Source organism: Cherax quadricarinatus, unplaced genomic scaffold (genome assembly GCF_038502225.1).
Source record: "Cherax quadricarinatus isolate ZL_2023a unplaced genomic scaffold, ASM3850222v1 Contig2218, whole genome shotgun sequence".
Lineage (NCBI taxonomy): Eukaryota > Metazoa > Arthropoda > Malacostraca > Decapoda > Parastacidae > Cherax > Cherax quadricarinatus.
The window spans coordinates 27,645-54,915 of NW_027197244.1; the positions used below are offsets into that span (position 1 = coordinate 27,645).

The window sequence follows — 27,271 nt, forward strand, 5'->3', positions numbered from 1 at the left end:
ATAGCTGACCTGTACTTATCTAGCAGCTCTTCTCTCCTACCCTTCCCAATATCATTTCCACCAGCACTGAGACAGATAATGGGCTTGTTCCCATTACCTGACATGATATTATCCAGTCTGTTGACAATGTCCCCAACACCAGCTCCAGGGAAGCACACTCTATCTCTCATCTTCTTATTCCTATTACAAAAAGCACGATCAACATATCTTACCTGAGAGTCACCAACCACAAGAATGCGCTTACCTTCATTAGCAGGGGCAGTAGTACCCTTACCTTCACTGGCCACTGAAGTACATTCATCCTGGAGAACAGAGAAGCGATTTCCTACCTTCAGATCTGCACTCTTAACTTTCCTTACTCTGATGCGCCTCCCATTACTGTGAACAACTCGCCACTTGTAGCAGGTGCTGGGCTGCACCTCACTGCTGGTAGCCGTTGCTACCACCCCACCTACAGCCTCCTCACAGTGAGAGACAGACTGCACCTCACTGCTAGAAGCCTCATTCCCCACATCTCCAACCACCTCACACTCTCTCCCAGGCCCATTGAGGTGGACCTTCAGCCTCCTAATCTCCTCCTGGAGAAGCAAGACCTCCTCCTTCAACTCTCCAACCTCAGCTTTTAAAACACTGTAGAAGCAAGCCATGCTTTGTAACCGTCCACGCTAATCCCCAAGCAGCTCAGGGTCTGTGACCTCACGTGACGACTGACCACTGAACACTGACGACTGACCACTGAACACTGAACACTACTAGTGTCTTTGTTCGCTGGTGATTCCGTCTTCCACTGCTCCACCTCGTCTCTCATCAGTATATAAGCTCCATCTTCGCAAGTATGCTGCATAACTAAATGGTTATAACTGACCATAATTTTTAAAGGGTGGACCGGTAAGCCAGCGGAAGGCCTCGGTTAGATGACCAAAAGCTCCAACGGCGGGTCACCATCTGACTAAGGCCCGCGTCAGGAAACACCTGACGTATTTCCTGACAAACCTTACCTAACCTAACCTAATATGCTGCAGACTCAAGGCTGAGGGACTGATTACCTCAAACTCCTCTTATTCCACCTTTTTCTGCATTGGACTGAAGAAGCTACTGTGTGGCGAAACGTCCCCAGAAAAAAGGTATCCAAATATTGCAAAAGTGTTTCATTTATCATGTACAAGATACAGTAATTCCAATGGAGGGCAAACAAGATACAGTTTAGACATACGTTAATATTAATGTGATTCGCAGAGTATTTACTTGAGCCTGAACCAATTGGTTAGCACAGTTAAAAATAATGCGTTTCACGCGATTGATTATGGGCCAGTAGGCCTTCTGCAGTGTTCCTCCATTCTTATGTTCTTAGAGATTCGCGCTTGTGCCACTCCTTGCGATGAATAACCCAGATGCGTTTAGCGTGTGATCATATTTTCCGTTTTTGTTTATAAACCATTATTGAAATAGTTCATTGACAACTGAAGTCTCCTTTCCTTAATATAGTCGAAGGTACTCCTTAGAAGTTAAGACTACGTGTGGCAACTGGGACTTCCTGTCTTATCTCTCCGACTGCGCCAAGTTCTTGCTGGATGGTGGGTCAGTTCTGTCATCGCTTGAGTCCTGCATACGATGTATTTTGATATTTTCTTCCCGATAACATTAGAGCCTACGCTCTTGAGTGGTCAGCGATGAAAATTCAAAACCATGCCCGTCTCTGGCTTCAAGCAAGTATCTGAGTTACTAAGAGGCGGTGTGCTAACAGATTTAATGCTCTGTGCAACAATTATGCGGGTATGGAGTCGGTAAGTATATTTGTATTCTCGTTTTTATGATTATTATGTCAAATCAGGAACAAAGAAAAAGATATGTTAGGTAAAATAATCCAGTTAGATCATTATAATGAGTAATACAAGCTCATTAAAAGCAAAGAACTCAATGAAGTTTATACTTTACGAGTTATTGGCAATACCCAATATTTATTTAGTTAGTTACTGGTGGCCAACGCTCTCACTTTCACACGGCGAGGGCCTGGGTTCGATTCCCAGCCAGAATAGAAACATTGGGCGTGTTTCTTTCCACCTGTTGTCTATGTTCCCCATCAGTAAAATGGGTACCTAGGTGTTAGTCGACTGGTGTGGGTCGCATCCTGGGACACTGACCTAATTTGCCCGAAATGCTGAGCATAACAAGGGATTTCTATATAGTAGTATGTCACTGATTTCAGCTAGGCCTGTATACCTTGTACATGTACTTGCAGTAAATAAAGATATTATTATTATTATTATTATTATTATTATTATTATTATTATTATTATTATTATTATATTATAAGTGGCTAGTTTATTGTGCACCCCACATCCATCCTGTGGACGGTAGCGCAAGAGCATATGGATACACAAAAGGCCCAGGAACTAGGTCCCAAAAGGGTTAACATGTGTACATATGGGTTTATATCTACAGTTCACTTATCTGTTACAAACAAATTTAGGAAATTTACTTAGTATATCTGGTATCTTATTTTCATTAATAACATATCTTGACAATTCAATTTGCGGTATAGACGCCTAGTTCAACAAGTTTATTATGGTTCTTAACTAGGGAAGTGGTAACAAGAGCAGATGCAGCCCTGCCAGAAGACTCCTGTTTAGATCCAACAGTGTACATAACTTGTGATAACTTATTACTACCAGCTAGGCCAGAAATTTCTTCTTGAGTATTTGCTTTAACAAGTGATTTAAGGAAGGGATTACTAGCAATGAGCTTCTTGGGAGGGACTTGCAGGTATGTGATATTAAATGAACACATCTTCCATGGAGGGGTGAAATGCTCTTGTTGCCTACAGTGATACAGTTCACAAACACAATGAGTAACTGTATGTTACTACCAACAGTAACAAAACCTACAAGAGTTACAGAGACTAGTGTTTCCCTACTTGACCACATCTGGACCAACACCATATCCCCTTTAAAATCAGGCATAATTACAGATAATACCACAGACCACTACCCTACTTTCCTCATAACAACTCTTGGTAAACTACCCCAAGACACTACTAAAGTCACCTTCAGACTTCACAATGAGGCAGCCATTAATAACTTCGCAACAGCATTAGCAAACATTGATTGGCACACTGAGCTAGAAATCTATACAGATATTGACGAATGTATTAATAATTTTCTAAAAAAGACCCAATACCTCTATAACAAGCACTGCCCTAAAAAAACTAAACAGATGACAGCAAAGAGACTGAACAGTCCCTGGCTAACACCCAGCATTCTCAAATCCATAAATACAAAACACCAATATGAAAAACAGTACAGAATGGGTCACATAACCAGAGACCAAACAAAACGTTACTCGTCAATCCTAACCAGCCTGATAAGAAGGGCAAAAAAATTGTATTATGAGAACAGATTATCCAACTTACGAGGTGATATAAAAAAGACCTGGAAAACACTATCTGAAATTCTGGGAACAAAAAAGATATCACGAAATAGCGAAATAAAATTAGCAAAATCAGATGAACCCCAACTCCCACCAACAGAAACAGCAAACAGACTCAATGATTTCTTCTCCACTATAGGACAAAACCTTGCCCATAAAATCCCAAGCTCAGATACCCCACCAAATAACTACCTCACCGGCAACTACCCGAACACACTGTTCCTAGCTCCGACTAACCCATACGAAGTCTCCCTTATTATCAATGCACTAAAAAACAAGGCAGGAGATTTAAGTACCTTACCACCCTTTATATATAAAAAAGTGTCACAAGTGCTATCTCCAATCATTGCAACACTCTTTAACAAATCCATTGAATCCTCCACCTTCCCTACAGTACTCAGAATAGCAAGGGTCACCCCGATCCACAAAGGAGGAGACCAAACAGAGTTGAATAACTATAGGCCAATATCCAACTTACACCCTCTCTCAAAAATCTTTGAAAAACTAATTCATAAACGAATCTACTCCTACCTTATCTCCCAGAACATACTCAACCCCTGCCAATTTGGATTCAGGCCTAATAAAAATACTAATGATGCTATTATACACATGCTAGAACATATATACACTGCAATAGAGAAAAAAGAAGTCCCACTGGGGATCTTCATTGACTTACGTAAAGCTTTTGATACAGTTGACCATGACTTGCTCCACGTAAAATTGTCACACTATGGTATAAGAGGGCACTCCCTCAATTACCTCAAGTCATACCTCAGCAACAGAAGCCAATATGTGTACGCAAATGGGGCAAACTCTTCTGCGCAACCAATTACAGTTGGTGTCCCACAGGGAAGTGTCCTTGGCCCTCTTCTCTTTCTCCTATACATAAATGACCTTCCAAATGCTTCGCAATTACTCAAACCCACACTATTTGCAGATGACACTACATACGTCTTCTCTCACCCGAGCCCAGTCACACTAGCCAATACTGTAAATACCGAATTACAGAAAATATCTACCTGGATGAGGACTAACAAACTTACACTAAACATTGACAAAACCTACTTCATTCAGTTTGGTAACAGAGCTACAGATGTCCCTCTTAACATAATGATAAACGGATCACCTATCACAAAGCTAACAGAGGGAAAATTCTTAGGAATCCACCTTGATAATAGACTCAAATTTCATACACATATACAACAAATTTCTAAGAAAATTTCCAAGACTGTAGGCATACTATCGAAGATACGGTACTATGTTCCACAGTCAGCCCTCCTGGCCCTATATCACTCTCTTATTTACCCCTATCTCACCTATGGAATTTGTGCATGGGGCTCAACAACAGTTAACCATCTCAGACCACTAATTACCCAACAAAAGGCTGCAGTTAGAATGATAACAAATTCTCACTACAGGCAGCACACTCCACCAATATTCAATACACTAAACCTACTCACCATACAAAACATCCATACTTATTACTGCACCTATTACATACATAGAACACTTAACTCTGATATTAACCCTCCCCTCAAACATCTCCTTGCCAACCTCAACAGAACACATGACCATAACACAAGGCACAGATCACTCTTTGATGTTCCTCGTGTTCATCTCACACTATGCAAAAACTCAATGCACATAAAAGGCCCTAAAATCTGGAATTCATTACCTGTAAATATAAAAGAAACACTTCCTGTTTATAAATTCAAGTCTCTACTCAAAGATCACTTACTCACCCAAAACCAAATAAATACTGAATAACTGAACCTTATAAATTGTATATCTTAAATGTTTCTCACAATTATATCACATAAATGTTAAACCTAAAACCCAATCTAACTTTATTATTTTTTAAATACACTACCTAACAGAATCCTTCATATGACCTGTCTTTGTAATACTCACTTGTGCTTTATAGTAATCTGTTTACATTAATGTTTTATCACTGACTTCATCATTGCTTAATTAATCTTAAGTTAATTTTAAGCCAGCCCGTAATGCTATGCATAGTATAAGTGGCTTTGGCATACTGCTCTTATCTGTATTTTTTTGTACCTCTGTATGTGTGCACAAATTTATAATAAATAAATAAATAAAAATAAATAAATAAAACTTAATGCAATTGCTCGTTTAGTAAGACATTTAGTAAGATTCATTGTGACAGTGTCTAGTTCATTTCTTAACATTCTAATACCGAGTACAGTGTTATCTCAACAATTCCATCACTGAACATTAAAATGGTATAAAATACCGACAGGTTGTTAGGTAAGACACATATGCAACAGTTAGGTATCTTTATTTCGAAACGTTTCGCCTACACAGTAGGCTTCTTCAGTCGAGTACAGAAAAGTTGATAGAAGCAGAAGATGCTTGAAGACGATGTAATCAGTCCATCACCCTTAAAGTTTTGAGGTGGTCAGTCCCTCAGTCTGGAGAAGAGCATTGTTCCATAGAATGAAACAATATGGAGAGGAAGTGACAGGACGGAGCCTTATATAGCGCCAAGAGGTGAGACGTAGGTCACTAGAAGAGGTAAGAACTCAGATGTTGGGAGGTCAGGTCCCTCTCAAATCCAGCCGTTCTCACTAGTAGAGGTTGACCTCCCAACATTTGAGTTCTTACCTCTTCTAGTGACCTACGTCTCGCCTCTTGGCGCTATATAAGGCTCCGTCCTGTCACTTCCTCTCCATATTGTTTCATTCTATGGAACAATGCTCTTCTCCAGACTGAGGGACTGACCACCTCAAAACTTTAAGGGTGATGGACTGATTACATCGTCTTCAAGTATCTTCTGCTTCTATCAACTTTTCTGTACTCGACTGAAGAAGCCTACTGTGTAGGCGAAACGTTTCGAAATAAAGATACCTAACTGTTGCATATGTGTCTTACCTAACAATTCCATCACTGATACTAGAAATACCAAGCTCCTTCCTCATATTAAGAACCTTTGTAGATTTGGGACACCCAAGAATAATTCTGAGAGCTTCATTTTGCATTAACTCCAAGGGTCGGAGAGAACTTTCTCTAGCTAATATCAACATGGGAGCAGCATAATCAATTAAGGACCTAACATAGGCTATGTACATCATTCTCACGATTCTCATTAGCAGGGTGCTTTACTGAGTAGGTTCCCAGACGAGATCAGAAAGAATAAAGGCTCGACCATAGTGAATTATATTTTTACATATGAATCTAATATACAAAATTAGGTAATGTAAGAGTGAAGTAGATACGTGGAGGACATGGTATAAGACATATGCAGAATAATGAAGTAGCTGGAAATCAATCAGTGGTGAAATCGTGGCAGGGTTGAACACTCAGTGTCAGCTGTGTAAAACATTGCAAAACAAATACTACTGTGATCTCGAAGTTAAGGTAGTGATAATGCCAGGTTTCCACTGGCCTTCCATTACTATTTTTGTTATTGTTATTAATATATTCGAGAGCAAACGCCAAACATGTATGGGTCATACGACGCACTAGCCTTGTGAAAATGTTAAAATTGGATAGAGGCAATAAATTAATATTTTGAATACGATTCTTAGACATGTGAACTGTCGTCTATATGCTTAAAAGCTCTCTTATGTTTGTCGTATTTATCTTTGGTTAGAGTCCTTTTTCACAAGGACTTTGATGCTCACTGATTACACCAAGAATGGCTGATTTTCTTAAAGCCACTCGCTGCAAAATTACCTTTTTTTCATATAGCAGGGTAAAAATTATGAGTGTGAATTAAATTGCTCATATTCTTGCTCTTATTATAACTCAACCAGCCTCCTAGAGATTCTTCTAGAATCTAGATCAGTTAGGCTCCCAGCTCCTAACCCCACGTTTCCCGTATCATAGTCTTTTAGTTTCTCCAGTCTGTCAGCCTCTAAGAATAAGGAGGTTATACTTTGACATCATCATCTCTTACAGGATAATGACGGCAATGAGTCTAACGCCGGTCACAGGAGGTCAGTGCTAAGCAGAATCTGGCAGGTCATCTTAAATGTTCTCTGGCGGTTAAGATCGTGTACCATCTTTGAGAGCCACGAACATGGCAGCAGCCTCATTTTTAGGGTGAGTCTGTAGTGGTCCCATGCACAGTAGGGTGGGTCTGTAGTGGTCCCATGTACAGCAGGGTCAGTCTGCAGTGGTTCTATGCACAGCAGAGTCTGTAGTGGTCCCAAGCACAGTTGGGCGAGTCTGTAGTGGTCCCATGTATAGCAGGGTCAGTCTGTAGTGGACCATGCACAGCAGAGTGAGTCTGTTGTGGTCCCAGGTACAGCAGGGTGAATGTATAGTGGTCCCATGCACAGCAGGATGAGCCTGTAGTGGTCCCATGCACAGGAGGGTGAGCCTGTAGGTGGTCCCATGCACAGGAGAGTGAGCCTGTAGGTGATCTCATGCACAGCAGGGTGAGTCTGTAGTGGTCCCATGCACAGAAGGGTGATTGTAGTGGTCCCATGCACAGCAGGGTGAGTCTGTAGTGGTCCAATGCACAGCAGAGTGAGTCTGAAGTGATCCCATATACAGCAAGGTCAGTCTGTAGTGGCCCCATGCACAGCAGGGTGGATATGTAGTGATCCCATGCACAGTAGGGTGAGCTTGTAGTGGTCTCACGCACAGCAGTGTGAATGTAGTGGCCCCCTGTGCAATCTTTGGGTCGTTATGGATGGAATGAACTACAATAACTTCTGGGTAAAAGAAGACAAGAACAACAAATAAGACAGTTATTACGGCTACTTTTGCTCTCCAGGAGCCTGTTGAAGCCAATAGCGTATTGGTTCGTCTCTATATTACTCAAGATGAGCCGAGGTTAGAATGTTCTCAAGATTATTATTGGTTTGACACACGCTTCACCCGTATTGACTGTGCTTAAAGTTTTGTTGACGAGTGAAAAGATGGAATTAACGTCAGTACATCAAGTCTACCAGTAACACGTCCCTATTGTATAGTGGGATGTTATTTAGTGTTGAGTGTAAACAACTTCACTGAGCGTCATTTCCCTTAGTTATGTCTCTCTTTTGTTTTCCCTGTAAGGTATGTCATTACCCACACACCATCTGTAACTAGTGTCAAGGGCCGAAGTCGGACCGAAGCATCGTTATATATTTCAGTCTCTTTCGTGTGTGTTATTTGTGTGTTGTTCTAGTCACTGTACTGTGCTTTTTTTTTTGTACTCTTCACCAAATGTGAAGTAAATACATGTAAAAACTTAGAACGTTTATTAGATGTTTTGCCCGCTGGGGGATTTAGCAATAAGAAATTGCACACAAGTCTATTTTAAACTTTTGTTCATCTTACGTTTCGACTGATTTTCGCCTTGTGCTCTTTTTGTGCTAGCGCATCTTTCTCCCTAGTTCCCTCTATTTTACAATGTAATTACGTATTTTGCTCCGCTATTCTATTATATAAGGGATTCTTCACAAAGCATAAATTAATAATGACCACTGAACGACGTTTCAGTCGTTAACTATTACCAGAGTTAGCATTCCTAAACCAAGACCTTGTTGAGTTTTTATTTCCAGTTTGAGGGTTGTGAATTGTTCCGAGATCTGTAGTGATATTTATACCTCCTTTTCTCATTGTACGCTCGTCCCTGTTTGGCTGTGACTTCGCCTTATGATGGCTGTGACCTCGGCTTGGAACGGCTGTGACCCCCATTTTTGCGCTGGTACAGGCACCTGTGCAAGAGGCGAGGGTACTGGTACTGGGGGCTTCAGACACGGGCAAGTCCACCTTCTTGAAGCAGATGAGACTTGTCTTTGGCAGAGGATACGCCATCGACGATTGCAGGAGGTAAGACATAAGAACATAAGAAAGAAGGAACACTGCAGCAGGCCTACTGACTCATGCGAGGCAGGTCGAATTCCCCCACCGTCTTAAGCCAATGCCTTAACCTAGTCAGGTCAGGTCACATTCACTTAAGGAAGGAGCACGGCATCTGACCTAGTAGCACAAGCTAGTCAGGTCGAACTCACACCCACTCATGTATTTATCTAACCTATTTTTAAAACTACACGTCTTAGCTTCTTTGACGGTACTGGGGGAGTTTGTTCCACTCATCCACAACTCTGTTACCAAACCAGTGCTTTCCTATATCCTTCTTGAATCTGAATTTTTCCAGCTTAGAGCCATTGCTGCGAGTCCTGTCTAGGCTAGATATTTTTAGCACACTATTTACATCCCCTTTATTAATTCCTGTTTTCCATTCATACACCTCAATCATATCCCCCCTAATTCTACGCCTTTCTAGAGAGTGCAGATTCAGGGTCTTCAGTCTGGAGTTTACCTGGAGAGAGTTCCGGGGGTCAACGCCCCCGCGGCCCGGTCTGTGACCAGGCCTCCTGGTGGATCAGAGCCTGATCAACCAGGCTGTTGCTGCTGGCTGCACGCAAACCAACGTACGAGCCACAGCCCGGCTGATCCGGAACTGACTTTAGGTGCTTGTCCAGTGCCAGCTTGAAGACTGCCAGGGGTCTGTTGGTAATCCCCCTTATGTGTGCTGGGAGGCAGTTGAACAGTCTCGGGCCCCTGACACTTATTGTATGGTCTCTTAACGTGCTAGTGACACCCCTGCTTTTCATTGGGGGGATGGTGCATCGTCTGCCAAGTCTTTTGCTTTCGTAGTGAGTGATTTTCGTGTGCAAGTTCGGTACTAGTCCCTCTAGGATTTTCCAGGTGTATATAATCATGTATCTCTCCCTCCTGCATTCCAGGGAATACAGGTTTAGGAACCTCAAGCGCTCCCAATAATTGAGGTGTTTTATCTCCGTTATGCGCGCCGTGAAAGTTCTCTGTACATTTTCTAGGTCGGCAATTTCACCTGCCTTGAAAGGTGCTGTTAGTGTGCAGCAATATTCCAGCCTAGATAGAACAAGTGACCTGAAGAGTGTCATCATGGGCTTGGCCTCCCTAGTTTTGAAGGTTCTCATTATCCATCCTGTTCATTTTTCCTCATAGGGAAGATTTTTGATACATGAGATCAACTTTGTCATCCTCCTTTGTACGTTTTCCAGAGCATTTATATCCATTCTGTAATACGGTGACCAGAACTGTGCAGCATAATCTAAATGAGGCCTGACCAAGGATGTATAGAGTTGAAGAACAACCTGAGGACTTCTATTATATGTACTTCTTGATATGAAGCCAAGGATTCTGTTAGTTTTATTGCGAACACTTATGCACTGTTGTCTTGGTTTCAGATTACTGCTAACCAGAATTCCTAAATCCTTTTCACATTATGTAGTTTATATGTGGCATGGTTATTTTCCTGTCCAACATTTAGAACTTTGCATCTGTCTATATTAAACTGCATCTGCCACTTCTCCAACCACTGCATCGGTCTATTCAAATAATCCTGGAGTGCTCTAATGTCCTCATTAGAATGAATTAGACAGCCTATTTTGGTGTCATCAGCAAATTTGCTTATGTAGCTATTTATTCCCTCATCTATGTCGTTTATATAATTTGTGAACAACAAGGGGCCCAACACTGAGCCCTGTGGAACACCACTTGTGACGCGCCCCCCATGACTTATGACTTCCGGGAGTGACCTCTGAGTGAGACCCCTGTGAGTAATCTCTGAATGCGATCTATGATTGATCTGAAGATACACACACACACACACACACACACACACACACACACACACACACACACACACACACACACACACACACACACACACACACACACGAAGAAAGGTTGAGGGAAATCGGCCTGACGACACTGGAGGACAGGAGGGTCAGGGGAGACATGATAACGACATATAAAATACTGCGCGGAATAGACAAGGTGGACAAAGACGGGATGTTCCAGAGAAGGGACACAGACACAAGAGGTCACAATTGGAAGTTGAAGACTCGGATGAATCAAAGGGATATTAGGAAGTATTTCTTCAGTCATAGAGTAGTCAGGCCGTGGAATAGTCTAGAAAGTGACGTAGTGGAGGCGGGAACCATACATAGTTTTAAGGCGAGGTATGATAGAGCTCATGGGGCAGGGAGAGAGAGGACCTAGTAGCAATCAGCGAAGAGGCGGGGCCATGAGCTGTGAATCGACCCCTACAACCACAAATAGGTGAGTACAAATAGGCGAGTACACACAGCACCAGTACGCAGTACCAGTTTGGAACCCACACCTGGTCAAGCACGTCAAGAAATTTGAGAAAGTGCTGGTTTCAGAGCTAAGGGGAATGTCCTACGAAGAAAGGTTAAGGGAAATCGGTCTGACGACACTGGAGGACAGGAGGGTCAGGGGTGACATGATAACAACATACAAAATACTGCGTGGAATAGATAAGGTGGACAGATACAGGATGTTCTAGAGATTGGACACAGAAACAACTGGCCACAATTGGAAGTTGAAGACTCAGATGAGTCAAAGGGATGTTAGGAAGTATTTCTCCAGCCACAGAGTTGTTAGGAAGTAGAATAGTCTGGCAAGTGATGTAGTGGAGGCAGGAACTATACATAGTTTTAAGACGAGGTAAGATAAAGTTCATGGAGCAGGGAGAGGGAGGACCCAGTAGCGGTCAGTGAAGAGGCGGGGCCAGGAGCTGAGTCTCGACCCCTGCAACCACAATTAGGTGAGTACACACACACATTATATACTATGTATATATATATTATATATATATATATATATATATGTATATATATATTATATATATATATACTATGTATATATATTATATATATATATTATGTATATATATATTATATATATATATATTATGTATATATATATTATATATATATATATTATGTATATATATATTATACATATATATTATGTATATATATATATATATACATATATACATACCTTTGACGAGTTTCAAGAGTCTTCCTACTTCCGGAGTCCGGCCATGGGCCAGGCTCGTCTGGTGCTAGCTTGGTCAGGCTGTTGCTGCTGGAGGCCCACTGCCCCACATATCCATCACAGCCTGGTTGATCTAGCACCTGGTGAAGATACTTGTCCAATTTTCTCTTGAAGACATCTACACTTGTTCCAACAGTGTTTCTGATATCTTCTGGTAAGATGCTGAATAATCTGGGGCTACGAATGTTGATATAGTGATCGCATATTGTGACCACCAAAACCCTGCTTTTACTGGGTTTATTTTGCACTTCTTCACATATCTCTCGCTCCAGTATGTTGTTATAGCAATGTGCAGATTTGGGACCCGGCCCTCGAGCACTTTCCACATCATATACTTTATCAAGTGGCTTTGCTTTCATTTGCCTTATTCACTGGTTTTTATTGTCACATACTTCTACGGGTTTAGAGCTTTATGGTATATAACGATAATAATATTTCTTTCACCTCGTCTGCCGTCTTCCGCCAACTGGTTTTTATTGTCACATACTTCTACGGGTTTAGAGCTTTATGGTATATAACGATAATAATATTTCTTTCACCTCGTCTGCCGTCTTCCGCCAAGGCACGCTGTCCCAAAGAGGAAAACATTTTTACAGTCATTCACTGAACTGTTGTCTTGTCAGAAATGTGTTTACATCACAATCAGATTACCCTTTTATTGCAACATCGCCACCCCTCCTTCAGGGTGCAGGCACTACCCTTCCGTCCTCCAGGACTCAAGTGTGACTAACCAGTTTTCCTTAAATCCTTCATAAAAGTTACACTGCTCACACTTCAACTGCACGTCCACTTAGAGCAACCTGTCTCCACGTACTGCTATTTAACACGCTCACACAAACTTGCTGGAACCTCTTACCCCTAAAACTAAAGCTTTAGCCTCGTTTAACCCCCTTCCTCCAACCGCTGCCGGGATGACCCTTACCCCTCCTACATACAGCCCCAAATTTATGCACTCTATTCTTCATCCTATTCCTGTCCATTCTCTCTACATGACCAAAGCCCTTTTCAGCCCCCTGAATTATATCATAGGTTGCCCCTCATAGCCTTTTACTTTTTATTCTCCAAATTCTCTACATAATATTCACACATTGTAATAAAGTTGGTAGAATTACCGACAATATGTAAAGTAAAAGGACACAAGTGCAACTAATGTGACATTTTATTGTGGCAACGTTTCGCTCTCCAGGAGCTTTATCAAGCCATTGATAAAGCTCCTGGAGAGCGAAACGTGGCCACAATAAAATGTCACATTAGTTGCACTTGTGCCCTTTTACTTTACATAATATTCACACCACACGTTCTCAAACATCTCCAGCGCCTCTAGCCTCCTCGCTGCAGCTCCCAGAACTCATGCCTCACACCCACGTAAAACTGTTGGTACCTTCATACAGCAACTTTCTTTCCACAGATACCGCAACGTACCGCCTTCTTTCCCCCTCTCTTCTATGTTTTACCACGTCCTTCCTATCCACTCCCAAATATCTAAATACATCCACTTCCGCCATACTTTCTTCCTCCAGTCTGATATTCGATTTGTTATTTCTTAGATTTTTTGTTTCTCTTTTCTGTATTCACTTTTGATTTCTTTCTTTTACATATCCCTCACAAACTCGTCTGCCAACCTTAGCAACTTGTTTCCAGAATCCCCCAAAAGAGCTGTCATTAGCAAAGAGCAACTGTGATAACTCCCGCTTTGTATTTCAATCCAACATCTTTTAATCCCACACCTCTCCCGACACCTTAACCTTCACTTCTTTTACAACCCCATGTATTAATGTGCTAAACAGCATCACGCATTCCTGTCCCCCTTCCTTTCTACATACCATAACCTGCGTCTCACTCTCTACATAAAATTCTTAACTACTTTTAGTAACTTTCCTACAATTCAATACATTTGCGACATATGCCCCATGGTTCCCCTTTCCATTACTATCATATGCCTTTTCTAAATCCATAAATGCAACACACAGCTCTTTACCCTTATCCAAGTACTGCACACTTACATGCTTCAGTGTTAACATTTGGTCTGTGCCCTTCCTAAATGATGGACAGAGTTTAACTTTAGTTCTTATTTTGACAGACACCAGCCCCACATTCGTCACAATCTACTGGAGAGTCTCAACAAAATAGTTAACGCCATGAGCACCTTCGGCGTTCTTCAGGCTACACACGAGGCTCAGGACGCTGCTCAGAGGTTTGCTAATATGGAACTTCTGAAGGAGTACCTGCAGGAAGACGCCCAAATAGATCCTTGTCTGGTGGAGCAGATAAGAGTACTATGGGAGGATCCTGGCGTGCAGGAGGTGTATTTAAGGGGTAACGAGTATCACCTGATGACCAACGCACAGTACTTCATTACCAGTGCAGAGAGAATCCTCGATGAGAACTATGTACCTAATATTGAGGACATCCTGCGCATGCGCTTCCCGACGAAGGGCTCATTTACCTCAACATACGACCTCGGGGATCTCCGTATAACCATGCACGACATGGGGGGTCAGAGGCCAGAACGCACTATGTGGGTTAATCAACAACATCCGACAACTATACTCCTCCTGGCCTCGCTTTCAGAGTACGATCAACGCGTCGAGGAGGCCACAGAGGCAAGTATCAGTCGAAATGATCCCCTAGAGTCCAAGGGGATAAATTGTCGGTATTACATATTAGGTTTTCACCACAAGTCTCTTAGCCCCCTCTTCCATCCTGCCCACCACCCCTAAGCCCATCCCATATAAAACTGGAGTCGCCCATGTCAGAAACTAGAGTTGTGTAGGTGATGATCCTACCTCACATTGACACTTCCTCACGTTCTCTCGCATGAAGCGCCTCCATGGACGCCGTCAAAATAGTTCTAATTGTAGCACCAGAAAATTAGATAGTGGTAAGTTCGATCTTCCTCTTGTCTCTCTGTCACTCTCACGCTGCCCTTCCCCTCTATTATATCAGCTTTCCTCTCATATCTCCCTTCTTCCCTTCTCTCCCACATCGCCAGTACTAATTCCCTCTCATCTCTTCCTTCTTACCCTCCCTCCCGCATCTCAAATCATTCTGCTCTCACTTCTTCCTTTTCCACAGGACAAGAATCGTGTGCAGGAGAGTCTAGACATTTTCGAGGAGCTGCTACAGTATCCCCCCTTCGAGGCCACCCCAGTTATACTCCTACTCAATAAAACTGATATCTTTCATTGGAAAATCCAGCACCACTCGATCAAGGATTTCCTTCCAAATTATAAGGGTAAGTATACCCAGGCTGTTTCTTCGAGTCCCATGTCTGGTATGATCACTCTCCTTATCATGATCCACTACCCCTTCTCTTGTTCATCATTTACCAGTTCTTGATTTGCGAGATTTCCTATTCCTCTTCCATACAGTGTGTCTCTGCATCTACCGTTTACTTTCCAAGGTAGATGAGTGGAACAACCTGCCAAGTAGTCAGTGAAGCAAATACTTTGGGAAGCTGTAAGAATTGCACGGATGTACGAGTGAGAATGTTTGGGTGAAGGTAGATCTGCCTAGTATGAGCCAGTAAGCCAACTGCAGTGATCCCTTTTTTCTTGTTTTTATGAGTGAGGATGACTGGGTGTGAAATGTATCATGTATGAACCAGTACGCCTGCAACAGTAAACGATTTTCTTATGGTCTTATAAGTAGGAATAAATGAATGTGAGTAGGGCCTAGTGTGAGCTAGGAGGCCTACAACAGTGCTTCATATTTTCTATGTTTGGGAATGGTTGCGTGAATTGGGCCTAGTATTATCTAGTAGACCTACTGAAATACTATATATTTCGGCCTCACAGAGAGGCCTTCTTCAGTAGTGAAGCCAAAATATAGAGAACACATTTTAATTATGATTTTTTCTTCATACGAGTTCGTTTGTGCTACTGAACAGTGCTCATTACACCACTGTGTTATGTTCTTCAACTATGCCTGCAGGTTCAGAGAATGATGAGTGCCAAGGTCGGGAGTTCATCGCAGGGCTCTACAGGGATGTGGCTGTTCGTCATGGCCGCCACTTTGTCGTCCGCTTCTCCGAGGCCACAAACACAGATAACTTCAGGGCCATCTTTTCCTTCATCAGGACAAACGTGACCAGGAATATCATGAGCAGAGGAGGTCTGTTTTGATATCAAGGACGTCTAAACGGCTGGAAGTACTCCTAGACGTTTAAAGAACGTTAGTAGTGGTGAAAAGAACGGCCACCCCAGTTCCATCAGCATATAAAGCTATAGTGGCCATACTCCCGCAGGCTAAAGTCGGGGTAAAGACAAAAAAGGAAAGGGGGAATTTCCTCAGTCATTAATACAAAAAAAATACTGCCACTACTTCCTGTTCACTGGGAAATGTTCGTAGATGGGCCTTAGCAGGAAGGCCTAAGCATTTGACATAACTACCCTAGTTTTCAGAGTAGTTTCACCTGTACTATTAGTGGTAGGCATCTTACCATACTGTCGACTCTAGTAAAACTTGATTACCCACCGGGGATAAAAATCCGAACGAAATCTTATCTTATCTTCCACGAGCCTCGTATATCTGACTCAAAAGAGTTTAATGACAAAAACTTATAAACTTGATATGAGAACTAGGGTTATAAAATTATAAAACTATATTTATAAATTAATATTGTACTGCAAGTTTAACATTTACTCAAAGACTAGTTGAGATTATCATTATTTTTTTTCTACATTCTTCCTACTAGATATCACATCCCCTTGCGCAAGTACAGGCCATCCATATGATTTCCAGAAGTTTTAACATGCAATTTAATTATGTAATACTATCATCACTTCCCTGTTGGTCGAGGACTATTTTTTTTTTTTGCCAGTATGTTTCTGTTCTTCACTTACCACAGGAATCTAACTAGGGTTCGTTTACCACAGGAATCTAACTAGGATTCGTTTACCACAGGAATTTACCTTTGGTTCGTTTTCCACAGGAATTTAACTAGGGTTCGTCAGTGGCGGATCTACATTTTTGGGGCCCTGAAGCTTGAACTGTTATAGGGGCCCTTTCGCAACCCCTTCTCATACAGTAGACCCAAAAATTTTAATTACATTACCTAATAGAATAATCCATTCTCTTGAATGCACAGTAACTCATCTAATGACCATGTGACCTATTTCTGCGCTACAAATAGTATATTGATAATTTTTTATATATTATACATTGTTGTGCTACAAACTTGTACAACTATAATGCCTCTTAATTGAAAGGTTCAAATTTCATTGCTTAAAATATTCATTTGTACTTCATGTTGTATTTTATTTACTGTAATTTTTACCACTGAATATATCATTGCTTAGCTAATCTTAAGTTAATTTTAAGCCTGCCCATAAGGCTCTGCATACAAGGGACTCTTGGCATGTACACCCAACTATAATTCCTTGTGCAACTATGTATCATGTCCAAATAAGGTATTGTATTGTATTGTATATGAGCTAAAGTCGCTTCTGGGGCCCCTCTAGGATTAGGGGTCCTGAAGCTTAAGGTTCATTAGTTTCATAGTAGATCCGCCCCTGGGGTTCATTTACCAAAGGAATCTAACAAGGGTTCGTTTTCCATAGGAGTCTAACAAGGGTTCGTTTTCCACAAGAATCTAACAAGGATTCGTTGTCCATAGGAATCTAACAAGGATTCGTTTACCGCAGAAATTTAAAGGGTTCATTTACCACATGAATTTAACAAGGGTTCGTTTACCACAGGAATCTAACAAGGATTCGTTTTTCCACAGAAATCTAACAAAGGTTCGTTTACCATAGAAATTAATTTGAGGTTCATGTAGCACAGGAATCTCACTAGGATTTGGCCTCACTCTTCTTTCACTCACTAACATAAAGCTCGGTCAAAGTTGGCTTTTTCTTCGGCCACTTGGTCGCCGCTATTTTCTTACAAAAAATATAACGCAAGCCACAAAAAATCTCTTCCTAGAACGCACAAAAATGACAACACTGACTTAGAAGTAAGTGACAATTTATCACCATTGTGAGGCAATATACATGATCATCTAACATGTCATGCTCAATCAGGTTAAGTCATCCAAAAAATTAGAACGTAACTGGAAATGTACAAAAGGGTACAAAAAACATAGGCAAAGGGAATTAAAAAAAAGATGCTTACATGGATAGGCTAGGATAAGGCTATAAAAATATTAACATGGATAGGCTAGGATAAGGCTAGACAAAATCTCTACTTAAAATACAGAAAATTCTTATTAACTTATTGTTTACCTAATACTAATATATTCACTTGGCAATAATGCTTCTACGCAGTGATAATGGAAACTAATCTCAAACAAATTGGGAAGTATGGCTGACGCTGCAGGTAGACCCTGGGAGTTATTTCTCAGTCCTGTTTTCACTGCTCTCTTAGTAAGAAAACCCATTTTACACTAGATATTTAAGTTTGCTAGATAGCTACACACTTTACTGACTTCAAAAACTTGTCAAAACAGCAGCTTCAATTTTTGTTTCTACTAAACTCATATATAGTTCAACATACAGTAGTGAAGAGATCTCGACGGGGCCCACTGCTACTGCCGCCCTCCATTCTTTAATATCTCACACTTCCTTCACCCCTGTACCATCCCAATTACAAAACAACAATGGTGGCCTATATTTGTTTCTGGCATGGTACAACAGCCTGAAGCCGACCTGCACTCAGCCCATGCCACAACGACCGACTCAAGATCACACCGCGCTGTATAGCCCTTGTGGCTTAGCGCTTCTTTTTGATTATAATAATAATAATCAAGATCACACCAGCTGGGACGGCAAGTGTCCGAAGATTCAAGATCACACCAGCTGGGACGGCAAGTGTCCGAAGATTCAAGATCACACCAGCTGGGACGGCAAGTGTCCGAAGATTTAAGATTACACCAACTGGAACGACAAGCGTCTGAAGACTCAAGATGACACCAGCTGGGACGGCAAGTGTCCGAAGATTCAAGATCACATCATCTGGAACGGCAAGTATCCGAAGATTCAAGATCACACCAGCTGGAACGGCAAGTGTCTGAAGATTCAAGATGACACCAGCTGGGACGGCAGGTGTCCGAAGGTTCAAGATCACACCAGCTGGGACGGCAAGTGTCCGAAGATTCAAGATCAAACCAGCTGGAATGGCAGGTGTCCGAAGATTCAAGATGACACCAGCTGGAACGGCAAGTGTCCGAAGACTCAAGATGACACCAACTGGGACGGCAAGTGTCCGAAGATTCAAGATGACACCAGCTGGAACGGCAAGTGTCCGAAGACTCAAGATGACACCAACTGGGACGGCAAGTGTCCGAAGACTCAAGATCACACCAGCTGGGACGGCAAGTGTCCGAAGACGCAAGATGATACCAGCTGGGACGGCAAGTGTCCGAAGACTCAAGATCACACCAGCTGGGACGGCAAGTGTCCGAAGATTCAAGATCACACCAGCTGGAACGGCAAGTGTCTGAAGACTCAAGATGACACCAGCTGGGACGGCAAGTGTCTGAAGATTCAAGATCACACCAGCTGGAACGGCAAGTGTCTGAAGACTCAAGATGACACCAGCTGGGACGGCAAGTGTCCGAAGATTCAAGATGACACCAGCTGGAACGGCAAGTGTCTGAAGACTCAAGATGACACCAGCTGGGACGGCAAGTGTCCGAAGACTCAAGATGACACCAGCTGGGACGGCAAGTGTCCGAAGATTCAAGATGACACCAGCTGGGACGGCAAGTGTCCAGACTCAAGAGGACGCGTGCTTACCAAGATGTGACTAGAGCAAGAGGAAGAAGAAAAAAGACTCCCCCACCCTTCAGCCGGAGGGACCACAGATGACAGATGAGCGAAACCCCCCACCCAGGGGGGCCGACTCCGGGTCACCATCTGTAAAAGACCCGGACCTGGACAAGACCGGCGAATCTACTACATACATACAACATACAGTAGAGCATCAATATTGTTTTAAGCTTTACCTCCAGAACTCATACCTCATATTCCAACTAAGACAGTTACTCCTTGTAAAAACTTAATGCTACCGTTTGCACAATAATAGCAAGCAATTTATCATTTTGTTTTACTATCCTAGTTATTTATTACAATCAAATAAGAGCACTAGTACACTAAATAAGGTATATTCAATGAAATCGAATTTGCTGGAGATTTGATACAAAATTGTTGGAACTTTTAGAATAACGAGCATCAAGAAGCGTGACTCGTCATACACTTAATGCGTTTTAACTCCTGTTACACTCCTGAACATGTCTCAGTATATTCTTGATGAATTACTCATATTACATTGCTTATTTATTCAATACATATTCATTCACTACACTAGGTGTTTATTCACTGAGCCTGAGTTACAGAAACTATGTATTTACAGTATTAAGGGAGGACGAGAGTGGATATCTACCTTAACGACAGCTCTGAAACAATTCGTAGCTAATTTTGATCACTCTAGCACAGGAATGACCCGAAAGTTAGATTTGCTTTGCTTCAGTGGTATACCTGGAGTATACCTAGAGGGTGTTCCGGGGGTCAACGCCCCCGCGGCCCGGTCCATGACGAGGCCTCACGGTGGATCAGGGCCTGGTCAACCAAGCTATTACTGCTGGCGGCACGCAAACCGAAGTGGTGAGAAGAGCGAGATCATTGCTGATGACACAATCAATACTCTGAAATACATTACCACATGTGGTAAAAAGAAGAAACTATTCTTTAATGTTAAGTGTCCAGATGACGGATGCAAATTTAGTGTCCAGATGACGGATGCAAATTTACGAGGAGACTCCAGTGGAAATAAGTCACTTTGACTTTTTTTGGGGTTATCCTAGGTTCACTACACATATGTTGCTATGTATGATAATCTATGTAACTGTATTTGTGTATACCTGAATAAACGTAGCCTCCGGGAAAGCCTGGACAGGTTCCAGGAGTGATATAACAAGTGGTTATTGATGTGGTACAGTTCCTGCACCCATTATGTGTCTGTAATCTTTTGACAACCACCCATAGCATGGATATGAGGTGTATAATAGATATTAAACTGTTAGAGTTTAATCCAAGGCAGTAGAATATCATTCAGACCGCAGAAGCGATATCGTACACGGAGTTAGTTAGTTTAATATGTTTATTATGCACCCCATACCCATCCTGTGGGCGGTAGTCAAAAGATTACAGAGGTACATAATGGGTCCAGGGACTGGGCCTCAAAGTTTTGATAGCTGAGCAAGTTACAGAGGTAATGAATTCACAATTTACAAAGGTAATGAACTCACAATTTACAAAGGTAATGAACTCCAGGTAGGTCTAGTCACAATCATGACAAGTTACAAAGGTATTTACAGCTTACAGAGGTACACAATGGGTCCAGGGACCGGGCTCCAAAGTTTTGATGGCTGAACTAGGTACAAGGTGAAGATTGAGACACTTATGCAGCATATGGGAATCTTTATTCAGGAAACGTTTCGCCACACAGTGGCTTCATCAGTCCAATACAAAGAGGAAGGCGTAAGGAGAGGAGGAGAATGAGGTAATCAGTCCCTCAACCTGGAGTCGATGTGTTCAGTCCATCAATCTTGTAGAATGTACAGCATAGGGCCGTAGACGTGGCTTATATACTGTAGTGAGGTGACGTGAAGCAGATGGAGGCGGGGTCATAGTGGTACCATCCACTAGTCGAAGTAGGTCTTCGTCCAAAGGTTGAACAAGTGTTGAAGAATTCTTTGTAACAAGACCCCATGATGCTGCCGTGTCTGACAGTTGTGATGAATGGTTTGAAAAACCGACAAGTTGAAGATTGAGACACTTATGCAGCATATGGGAATCTTTATTCAGGAAACGTTTCGCCACACAGTGGCTTCATCAGTCCAATACAAAGAGGAAGGCGTAAGGAGAGGAGGAGAATGAGGTAATCAGTCCCTCAACCTGGAGTCGATGTGTTCAGTCCATCAATCTTGTAGAATGTACAGCATAGGGCCGTAGACGTGGCTTATATACTGTAGTGAGGTGACGTGAAGCAGATGGAGGTGGGGTCATAGTGGTACCATCCACTAGTCGAAGTAGGTCTTCGTCCAAAGGTTGAACAAGTGTTGAAGAATTCTTTGTAACAAGACCCCATGATGCTGCCGTGTCTGACAGTTGTGATGAATGGTTTGAAAAACCGACAAGTTGAAGATTGAGACACTTATGCAGCATATGGGAATCTTTATTCAGGAAACGTTTCGCCACACAGTGGCTTCATCAGTCCAATACAAAGAGGAAGGCGTAAGGAGAGGAGGAGAATGAGGTAATCAGTCCCTCAACCTGGAGTCGATGTGTTCAGTCCATCAATCTTGTAGAATGTACAGCATAGGGCCGTAGACGTGGCTTATATACTGTAGTGAGGTGACGTGAAGCAGATGGAGGCGGGGTCATAGTGGTACCATCCACTAGTCGAAGTAGGTCTTCGTCCAAAGGTTGAACAAGTGTTGAAGAATTCTTTGTAACAAGACCCCATGATGCTGCCGTGTCTGACAGTTGTGATGAATGGTTTGAAAAACCGACAAGTTGAAGATTGAGACACTTATGCAGCATATGGGAATCTTTATTCAGGAAACGTTTCGCCACACAGTGGCTTCATCAGTCCAATACAAAGAGGAAGGCGTAAGGAGAGGAGGAGAATGAGGTAATCAGTCCCTCAACCTGGAGTCGATGTGTTCAGTCCATCAATCTTGTAGAATGTACAGCATAGGGCCGTAGACGTGGCTTATATACTGTAGTGAGGTGACGTGAAGCAGATGGAGGCGGGGTCATAGTGGTACCATCCACTAGTCGAAGTAGGTCTTCGTCCAAAGGTTGAACAAGTGTTGAAGAATTCTTTGTAACAAGACCCCATGATGCTGCCGTGTCTGACAGTTGTGATGAATGGTTTGAAAAACCGACAAGTTGAAGATTGAGACACTTATTCAGCATATGGGAATCTTTATTCAGGAAACGTTTCGCCACACAGTGGCTTCATCAGTCCAATACAAAGAGGAAGGCGTAAGGAGAGGAGGAGAATGAGGTAATCAGTCCCTCAACCTGGAGTCGATGTGTTCAGTCCATCAATCTTGTAGAATGTACAGCATAGGGCCGTAGACGTGGCTTATATACTGTAGTGAGGTGACGTGAAGCAGATGGAGGCGGGGTCATAGTGGTACCATCCACTAGTCGAAGTAGGTCTTCGTCCAAAGGTTGAACAAGTGTTGAAGAATTCTTTGTAACAAGACCCCATGATGCTGCCGTGTCTGACAGTTGTGATGAATGGTTTGAAAAACCGACAAGTTGAAGATTGAGACACTTATGCAGCATATGGGAATCTTTATTCAGGAAACGTTTCGCCACACAGTGGCTTCATCAGTCCAATACAAAGAGGAAGGCGTAAGGAGAGGAGGAGAATGAGGTAATCAGTCCCTCAACCTGGAGTCGATGTGTTCAGTCCATCAATCTTGTAGAACGTACAGCATAGGGCCGTAGACGTGGCTTATATACTGTAGTGAGGTGACGTTAAGCACTACAGTATATAAGCCACGTCTACGGCCCTATGCTGTACATTCTACAAGATTGATGGACTGAACACATCGACTCCAGGTTGAGGGACTGATTACCTCATTCTCCTCCTCTCCTTACGCCTTCCTCTTTGTATTGGACTGATGAAGCCACTGTGTGGCGAAACGTTTCCTGAATAAAGATTCCCATATGCTGCATAAGTGTCTCAATCTTCAACTTGTCGGTTTTTCAAACCATTCATCACAACTGTCAGACACGGCAGCATCATGGGGTCTTGTTACAAAGAATTCTTCAACACTTGTTCAACCTTTGGACGAAGACCTACTTCGACTAGTGGATGGTACCACTATGACCCCGCCTCCATCTGCTTCACGTCACCTCACTACAGTATATAAGCCACGTCTACGGCCCTATGCTGTACATTCTACAAGATTGATGGACTGAACACATCGACTCCAGGTTGAGGGACTGATTACCTCATTCTCCTCCTCTCCTTACGCCTTCCTCTTTGTATTGGACTGATGAAGCCACTGTGTGGCGAAACGTTTCCTGAATAAAGATTCCCATATGCTGCATAAGTGTCTCAATCTTCAACTTGTCGGTTTTTCAAACCATTCATCACAACTGTCAGACACGGCAGCATCATGGGGTCTTGTTACAAAGAATTCTTCAACACTTGTTCAACCTTTGGACGAAGACCTACTTCGACTAGTGGATGGTACCACTATGACCCCGCCTCCATCTGCTTCACGTCACCTCACTACAGTATATAAGCCACGTCTACGGCCCTATGCTGTACATTCTACAAGATTGATGGACTGAACACATCGACTCCAGGTTGAGGGACTGATTACCTCATTCTCCTCCTCTCCTTACGCCTTCCTCTTTGTATTGGACTGATGAAGCCACTGTGTGGCGAAACGTTTCCTGAATAAAGATTCCCATATGCTGCATAAGTGTCTCAATCTTCAACTTGTCGGTTTTTCAAACCATTCATCACAATAGGTACAAGGTAATGAACTCACAAGTTACAAAGGTAATGAACTCACAAGTTACAAAGGTAATGAACTCACGGAGTGTGGATACTTGTCAGAGTTTCTTTGATATTTGGTTGTTATTACCCATCGCACATTAATTAATTTAATAATTATACATTCACAAATTTTCTGTACCCTCATTCTTATAAATAAAACATGGACGATGGACCAGTAGGACTGATAGCAAGTCAGATAATTATAACAAGCCAATGCTCTATCAGCGGTGTCATCCCACCTTAATAAGATGCCTTTAAAACTAGCTGCATATTCTACGCTGCAGAAACAAAGTCGCAATTGCGATCCAACTGCTATTTTTACAGCATCTGGCAGTGGTGCGACACAAGGCAGAGTCTAGCTTTATGCGCATGACGGAGCATTGACCAGTCATTGGACTTGTTATCACTTAGCATCTCAAAAAAACCCTCTGTATGTGTGTGTGTGTGTGTGTGTACTCACCTAGTTGTACTTACCTAGTTGAGGTTGCAGGGGTCGAGTCCAAGCTCCTGGCCCCGCCTCTTCACTGGTCGCTACTAGGTCACTCTCCCTGAACCGTGAGCTTAATCATACCTCTGCTTAAAGCTATGTATGGATCCTGTCTCCACTACATCGCTTCCCAAACTATTCCACTTCCTGACTACTCTGTGGCTGAAGAAATACTTCCTAACATCCTTGTGATTCATCTGTGTCTTCAGCTTCCAACTGTGTCCCCTTGTTGCTGTGTCCCATCTCGGGAACATCCTGTCTTTGTCCACCTTGTCAATTCCTCTCAGTATTTTGTATGTCGTTATCATGTCCCCCCTATCTCTCCTGTCCTCCAGCGTCGTCAGGTTGATTTCCCTGAACCTCTCCTCGTAGGACATACCTCTTAACTCTGGGACTAGTTTTGTTGCAAACCTTTGCACTTTCTCTAGTTTCTTTACGTGCTTGGCTCGGTGTGGGTTCCAAACTGGTGCCGCATACTCCAATATGGGCCTAACGTAGACGGTGTACAGGGTCCTGAACGATTCCTTATTAAGGTGTGTGTGTGTGTGTATTCGCCTAATTGTACTCTCCTTATTGTGGCTGCGGGGGTCGATTCACAGCTGCTGCCTCCCCCCCTTCACCGCTCGTTAATAGGTCTTCTCTCTCCCTGCTCCAAGAGCCTTATTGTACTTCTTCTTAAAGCTATGTATGTGTCCTGCCTCCACTACGTCACTCTCGAGATTGTTCTTATGTGTGTATGTATATATAACTATGTATATATGTACGTATATTTGTACGTATACCTGCCGTATGCATGCCTGTAGGTATGTAAGTATGCCTGTCCTCATAATTTATAGGTATAAAAAGTGTAATACATCACTTAAATATTAAAAACAAGGTTGGAGGCTGGTACTATACAAGATGTCCTCCTACACACAACCACAAGCCTCACTTATCTCCGGAAACCAGAATAAATTGTGTCGTCACCACTCACGACCATCATCATATTAGTGGTTGCTTGATTTTTTCTTTTGTTGGTCATAATTTTCGACTTAATTTCGCTCATAACTCAAGAACCCCTCATCCGATGGGATTCAAATTTCTGACACCTGTGTGAGGTAACGAGGACCAGATGCTGGGTACAACTGGTCTTTTTAGGGTTTTTTGATATCTTCAAAAATCTTCAATGGCGGAGCTTAAAGCGTTTGCAAAATATGCCTCGTAATTCGACGATCCTAGAGGGTGAAATTCAAGATGATTTGACTAATTTACGTGTAAAATTGTATGTGTAAAATTGCATCTTATGGTCAGAATAATAAACATTCAGTTTGTGTTTGTGGGCAAATATGTGAATGCAATAACTTTTTTTTTGTAGAACTTCGAATCGTTGGAATTTTTATCAAACTGGACTGGCTTAAAAACACAGCTTTTTTTTTTTTCATCTTAGAGCCATGTAGAGAATTTTAAAAGTAACACAACTGCAAAAAAAAGTAAATTGAAAACTTTCGTTTTAGTTTTTTATATGTAAAATCCCTGATTTGAGTGAAGTGTTAAATACTGGACGGCTTGATGCTAGAACCGTCCATCTGTTTGTTAGCTACAGTTGTCTAATTCCACTTAAAGTTTTCGTTGATAATTTCAGACGTATTCTTGAAAATATTGCGAAAGCTTTCGACAAGTGTGGCCATGGTGTAATAGCACACAAAATGCGGGATAAAGGAATAACGGGAAAAGTTGGTAGATGGATCTACAACTTCATGACAAATAGAACAAAGAGTAATAGTAAACAGAGTAAAGTCCCAGGCAGACATGGTGAAAAGCTGTTTCACAAGGCTCAGTACTCGCTCCCATTCTATTCCTCATCCTCATTTCTGACATAGACAGAGATGTAAGCCATAGATCCGTGTCTTCCTTTGCGGATGACACCTGGATCACCATGGCAGTGACCTCCATCGAAGACTGCGAGACTCC

The 27,271-nt window shown here is 42.3% G+C and overlaps 1 protein-coding gene across 3 annotated transcripts; it reads left to right on the forward strand.

The window, feature by feature from the left end:
• The first annotated feature begins 1,561 nt into the window (after positions 1-1,561).
• Positions 1,562-19,198, forward strand: LOC138851810 (guanine nucleotide-binding protein subunit alpha-11-like). 3 transcript variants are annotated; one of them, XM_070081287.1, is made up of 6 exons: positions 1,626-1,784; positions 7,351-7,494; positions 9,098-9,216; positions 14,384-14,906; positions 15,379-15,538; positions 16,237-19,198. In XM_070081287.1, exons 1-6 carry the CDS (start codon positions 1,776-1,778, stop codon positions 16,425-16,427), a joined length of 1,146 nt encoding a protein of 381 aa, XP_069937388.1. In that variant the 5' UTR covers positions 1,626-1,775; the 3' UTR covers positions 16,428-19,198. The 3 variants fall into 3 exon arrangements, with proteins under 3 accessions (XP_069937390.1, XP_069937388.1, XP_069937389.1); XM_070081288.1 differs by lacking the exon at positions 7,351-7,494 and having other exon boundaries at positions 1,635-1,784; XM_070081289.1 differs by lacking the exons at positions 7,351-7,494; positions 9,098-9,216 and having other exon boundaries at positions 1,562-1,784.
• Positions 19,199-27,271: the final 8,073 nt, after the last annotated feature.

Excerpts from the sequence above, each read along its gene's own strand:
- LOC138851810 (XM_070081287.1), top strand. Across the intron at positions 7,495-9,097 it reads GCAGCAGCCTCATTTTTAGG|GCACCTGTGCAAGAGGCGAG; the intron begins GTGAGTCTGTAG and ends GCGCTGGTACAG. Across the intron at positions 9,217-14,383 it reads GCCATCGACGATTGCAGGAG|ACACCAGCCCCACATTCGTC; the intron begins GTAAGACATAAG and ends TTATTTTGACAG.